The 6366-nt window shown below is 36.6% G+C and overlaps 1 protein-coding gene across 1 annotated transcript in view; it reads right to left on the bottom strand.

Moving 5' to 3' along the window:
- The window catches only part of LOC122083225 (protein DETOXIFICATION 46, chloroplastic), a 10300-nt gene that overhangs the window by 2507 nt on the left and 1427 nt on the right, over positions 1-6366 (bottom strand). Inside the window, exons 3-12 of the mRNA XM_042650953.1 lie at positions 4789-4897; positions 4586-4641; positions 3965-4020; positions 2830-2968; positions 2594-2731; positions 2448-2516; positions 2200-2310; positions 1685-1813; positions 464-541; positions 268-339 (exon numbers count right to left, since the gene is read on the bottom strand). Coding sequence (XP_042506887.1) covers positions 268-339; positions 464-541; positions 1685-1813; positions 2200-2310; positions 2448-2516; positions 2594-2731; positions 2830-2968; positions 3965-4020; positions 4586-4641; positions 4789-4897 — 957 coding nt within the window. The remainder of the gene's footprint in view (positions 1-267; positions 340-463; positions 542-1684; positions 1814-2199; positions 2311-2447; positions 2517-2593; positions 2732-2829; positions 2969-3964; positions 4021-4585; positions 4642-4788; positions 4898-6366) is intronic.

The following is a 6366-nucleotide window of genomic DNA, read 5'->3' as shown; positions in this document are numbered from 1 at the left end:
GAGGGATGGAGGGAGGAAGTGACTTGCTTTCTACAACGAGTAGAAGTGTGGGTAACCATCCTCATTAAAAAGAGAATGGTTTATAAATAAAAAGAAAGATAGCAATGGTTTAACACTATCACATATAGGGTTCAACTGGGCTAGGCTCAAAGTAGGTACATGGTTATTACCATGATTCCATAATTAAGGGGCATAGATAAGTGATGCTTATATAATGAAAAATCACACTTCTCAAGTGTCAGGGAAGGGCATAAATAAATCACTTACCAGTAACAGAAGGCCACCCAAAGAAAAACACCCACTCATTGATAAACTTAGAAACCTAAGATCTCTGCCAGCCTACACACAGACACATAAATATATTAATGAGAATAGAATATTATATCTTCCAATTTCATGTGAATGTATCATTAGAAAAAATTAGTGTGGATACAGGGTATAGGGTGCACAAACAAATGCATACCAACAATGTCCCTTCAAGGCTATGCGTAGCTGGTGTCACCATTAATGCAATGAAGTATGGAAGCAACACTTTGTGCATCTGACAAAGACATGAAAAAGATAAGATAAATAAAAAATAAATAAATAAAAAAGGGGGAAGAAAGATGATGAACAAGTTAACAGGTGAAAAAGAGGGATAATTTTGGAATTTTGAGACAACAGGGGAGAAGGACAGGTAAGATTTTAAATGTGGGGGAAGTATAAGAAAGAAAGTTTAAGGTAGGGGAGTATCAATAAATAGAGGCTAAGTATAAGGGAGTGATAGTAATTGCCCCTATTTTTAAGGGAGTTAAATTATAAAAGCAAAAATTCCCTTGTGTGGGATTAGAAACTCCTAAACACAAGTAATTAAAGTCAATCCTACCATCTAAATATGAAACTCTTCCAACTGCTTGCTATTAAATGAAAATAGAAAGTACTAGCATGGAAAGTAAATATGCACTAACTAAATAAGCCAGCTGTTCAAGGAACCTCTACGGTTCTACCGCAAGTAACCAACTTCCCCAAGAAAAAGTCCCACGGTATAGTCAGATTTGGGGCCCACAAAACTATGAGGAAATCTCTACAGATTCTCCAAATGAAAGCTGTCACAGAAGGCTGTTTGAAACTTCTGGTCAATGGCTACTTGGGGCAGGAATAAGGGCTTGACCAAGGCTTGGGTTTAAGCAGCATGTGGGCCCAAATATGGGCCTCAATATAGTCTAAACTGACGGCCAAAATAGGCATCAGTTGGGGCAGCCTGTGATCAAAACCATGCAGACCCTTTGAGGGTATGTTTGGACTGACCTCAGACTGCATCAAGGAACCTCACTCCATTCAACCTAGTTTCCAGCCACACCTGATTGCTGATTATCAAGTAATTTAATTTCTCACAATCTGTTCTGTTTAACTTACTGTTCTGGTCACTGTGATTATGTCCTGTGGTTTTGTAGTCCATTAATCTCTCTACAGATTAGTGTACTTCACCAGGTGCATTAGTTACAAATTTTGAATTACTCAATTCTTCTCACAAAACCAAAAAAAAGCCGATCAGTTTTGCCAGCAGAGAGGCAAAAAGCCGACCGATATTGTCCCTTCCTAATTAATGAGATCATTGAACTATCAAAATAACAAAAAGGAACTGAAAATGGTTCTATTCAATATTCAAGACAACAATAGCCTAAATATTGGAAACAAAGCTAACCTCCCCAACGACTGCATGATCAGTTGTGAAAATGTAAGGGAACAACCAAGGGATAGATGTCCCAACAGTTCCTAACATAAATCCAGTAAAGGCTCCAATGATCACAAGTGACTTCAGTAGCATCCTTGCCTGCATGATGCATAATCCATTCATTACATTCAGGACAAAGTAAAGCCTGTAATAGAAAAAACAACTACACTTACTTCTTGGAAGAAGGAACACAACAAATCATAAATCTGATTGGAAAACGAAGAGGAAATATTGAAGTAATTATATTGCCCTGAGTCAAACATATAAACTATTTTGTTTTTCCTTTGGGGAAGAAGTAAAATGAAACTTCACTAATAAAAATACCAACACAATGTGCATGTGGGAAATAGCATGCACAGAAACACAAACACAAACACAAACACAAATACATTCAAGGCATGCAGATAATTATCTAAATCATTCTTCACAAAGTCAAGAAGGCTACAAAAAAAATCAAAAGGGTTATTAAATGATGATGATCAAACCTTTTTTAAACTTCGATTAACTCCATACATCAACTCTGGCATAAATGCCTGCGCAGTTTGAGAAAGAGGCTCCCCCCATACAGTACACGTGCAGAGAACCTGAATCATAACCTACAGTGACATAGTAATCAAGAACAAAGTTAATTGCTGAATGGTTCCTCGTGTATAAGAAAGAGTATCAAAATATTACGCAGAAAACAGTGCTGCCCTTTTTTTTTTTCTTTTTGGTGGGGGTGGGGGACACTAACCTGATGGGCTGCAATAGTGATCGTGCCCATAGAAGTAGCAAAATATGTCAGAAGAGAATAAAAGGCCACCTGAACATCAGTAATGCATCAGCTACACTGAAACAACTACCAGTGAGGAAAAATAATTAATCAAGTCTAATGTTCACCTTTGATATCATTGTTATGAACACTGGGGCGGCAAGCTCCAGTATTTGCACTAGTTCCTTAAGTGATGGGATAGATAAGGAGAAAGCATTAAAGCCTTTCTGGTTCAGAGCTTCAATCATCATAAAACCCGCAATGACCTGGAAAGTATACATGTAAGTTACAAAACTAAACAAAAGGAATTAGGATACTAAAACAGCATATAAAGCACAGAAAATTGGAACCACAATTAGAATACCTGTGAAACCATTGTAGCCCAAGCTGCACCAGCAATACCATATCCCAAGAAAGAGCATAAGACAATATCACCAATGCCATTTACAGCACTAGCAACTGCCAAAGCCTTTAAAGGTCCCCAAGAATCTTTCATTCCTAGACTGGGTAATGTGAGAAACACAAGACAGCATAAATCAATAAGTATATGAGGAAGTTCTTGAAATTTCATTTGAATTCAAACATGGGAACTCACAATAATATGATCTTTGAAAACATCAAAGCATCAAATTAATGGGGATGATGATATGCAATAGAAAAATATCCTACGACTGCCAAAGACCAAATTAAAATTTCCCCATTAACACTTGACTCTTGCTAAAGAGCTATAGCTGCTACTCCAGCTTATATAAATGTTGAAAAAAATTAGCATAATAAAAAGATAAAAGGCTGCAACTGCAAATTTGTATAGAGATGATAAAGGCTGCAACTGCAGCAAAATTATTGCTTGAGTTTAAGTTACAAATCCAAACAACAACAAAGAAAGATTTCAGATAGGTGGGAGATATAATAGCCACCAAGGGAAACCGCTAGTAAACCATAAAGTACAAACAGTTCCTCGAGCTACATCATCTTCCAATTCAGGACGTTGGGCCGTTACAGGAGGATGTAAGGAGGTCTGGCCCTAAGGCTGAAGCAATCTTGTAAATTCTTGACTTTCTGTTACATTACATCCCTCCATCCACTGTCATTTTGCATTCGGAGTGACTTTATGTCCCAGAAATCTAAAAGAGCATTTTGTGTATGGCACCATTACTTGGGCCCTTTTACTGGACCCTCCCACCCAAGGGAACATATTACTCAACGGCTTTTCATTGACTCTTCCCAAGGGGTGTTGTGGTTTAGGGACTTGTTCCTTTTTATGTGTGCTTGGTTATTTACATGGAGAGAAATTGACAATGATTAAGCAAAAACAGTGAGGAACTATTCAATTTTTTGTCAATTATTGGAACTTGGAAGGTTGGGCATGTGTTTGGAAGGAGTTGGCAATGAATAGATCAGACAGAATTGGAGAAAACTTTTTCCCTAAACAATAAATCAAAATCAAAATCCAAATATTTGTTAGTATTACACTGAATACAAAATTTCAATATCCATACCTGGCACTTTGAGCAACCCATCCAACAAGAAGTGCTGGCCAGGCTAAGCCTCGAATCTATCAAGCAAATAAAACCCCAATAATTAGGAAATGATTGTACAAATGAAGCACAATTACATCCCATCTAACAAAGAAGTTAAAGTTTTAGGGTGAGCAAAATGCAAATTGGCTTCCTCTTTTTTTTTTTTTTTTTCTTTGGTGGTGGGAGGGGGGGTGGAGTTAAAACTGTTAATAATAACACAAACTGAATTCACAGGTTTACAGGTAACCAAATACAAAATCTAGTTATAAGAGGGAGAGACCATTACTAAATTTCAACAGAAATATAATTTGGTCAAAGACTCAAGAGAAAGGAGTGCAAACTGCTGTGTATACCTCATCGATGGCCTATAGTGTTCACAAATTTATAGACAATATAGAATTCCTTTCTATCAACATAATAAATTAAGCTTACTCAATAACATGCATTAGAACCAAAGGGATAATTGAAACCGATGAAAAAATTGAAAATGGAAAAATCAAAGCTATTAACCTAATAAAAAAAAAAGAACAGATTACTATGAAGCATGCTTGACCGAATGTAGAAAAATACAATAAATGGTTGACTTTATGGACAGCACACCTGAACATATGTGTTTGCAGCAGGTACCAAATGCAAATTCTGCGGCCCAGTGAAAGCTGAAAAGGAACAGACAAATATAATTAGTCAAGGATAGGCAACCTTTTGTAATTTCCTTCTAATTTGCAAACGACAAGAAAAAATGTTGGCAGAATTTTTCAGAGTTGGAAATGAATTACATTATGAAGAATAGATCAAAAACTTACAAGTTAGTATCCTTGTGCCTAGAAATTTTGTGAAGAAAAGCATTCCCACACCACAAGCTAAACCAACAAAAAGCAAGATGGATATTTGATGTTGTACTTCATTTTTTTCCTGCACAGGTTATTTAATAATCAAGTAATTGAACCATCAAATATGCAAGAAAAATAAAAATTCACTAGAGTAAATTATTATACCACCATAAAAAATTTCGTTTTCCTTTCTCTATTTGAAATTCAAACGCAAGAAACCCGAAACCCGATAAAGGAAAAAAAAGATCAGGGTCCATAAGCCTGATAAGGTACCAACAATAAATTACTAGAAGAAAGTATAAAGTCAAACATCCTCATTGTCCAATAATTCTCAATACCTTTTAGTACTATCTTTGATTCAGAAATAAACATTTCAAATAATGTGATGTATATTGCATTTTATGATATGCATGCAGAGACTGTCGCTGCCAGATGCAAAGCAGGTTGTACTGAAACAAGGAAACAGAGTCTATGCTGTTAATGAATTTGACATCAAAAAGTCAGGAAACTTATTTTAAGGCACAACCAGAGGATCTGATGGCACAAATCGAGCGGACAAAATTATATCAGGAGTTAAAACTTCACTGTGCGATGGGGTAAGGTTTAACTGTGACATCTATTCCGAGCTTGTTTATGATGCCAAGTCTTCTGCCCTTCCTAAATCATCAAGAACTTGCAACCTTCAAAGACAGGATTAGATTCGAGAACTTCAATTTCAAATTTGATCACTTAGGAGCCCATAACTTGTCTTGTTACACTTGGCCATCAGAAGTATATCCTCCTCATCTTTTAGGAAACATTTTGTACCCACAAGTCGGCAACTATATTCTCCAGTCTTCTAATTGACTATTCTGTTGGATTTATGGGCTAAATTAATTATTCGGGTTGATTAAATGGGTGAGAGTCAAATTGCATGAACCGGTTCGGTCCACTCTCAAGCTTAGGGATATGCTGGCTCAACCCATTGTGGTTTAGGGTTTTGAGTGCAGGACAGTATTATAAATACTAGGTTTTGGGTCCCTACAACCATTATTCACTCTTCCCCACTTTACCACTAAAGTGAGAGAACTAAGAAGGTTTAAGGGGCTGTAGAAGATCCATAGCCAAGCCAAGAGAGCGAAAGTGGGAGTGACCAACATCAATCATCTTCAGCATACTAGGTGAAAGGTACAAATCGATCCTCCATAATTTTATTAGATTCGTGTTCTTGTTTTTCCTGTGTGGTTTCCTCAATAGGGTTTCAAACTCAAACCCATAGGGAGTTCTAACAAGTGGTATCAGAGCAGACCACATGGGACAAGAATCGATTGAATTTTTCTTATACATGAGGATTTTGATTGTTACTTAAAACCTGATTTGATTAAAAATCATGAAAATCATAAAAATCGTAATTTTATCATCACTTAAAGATCCTGTATGGGAAAACTTTCTTCACGAAAGTTGTAGATCACGAGAAGACGGTCGCGGCGGTATGCTGAAAGTCACCAGAAACCGGCTGTCGGAGGAGAGAGAACTTTTTTAAAAAAAAAAAAAAAATTCAAAAAAAAAAAA

This window comes from Macadamia integrifolia, chromosome 7 (assembly GCF_013358625.1).
Source record: "Macadamia integrifolia cultivar HAES 741 chromosome 7, SCU_Mint_v3, whole genome shotgun sequence".
Lineage (NCBI taxonomy): Eukaryota > Viridiplantae > Streptophyta > Magnoliopsida > Proteales > Proteaceae > Macadamia > Macadamia integrifolia.
The sequence above is the reverse complement of the archived record's forward strand: the minus strand, read 5'-3'. Positions and strand labels throughout refer to the sequence as shown.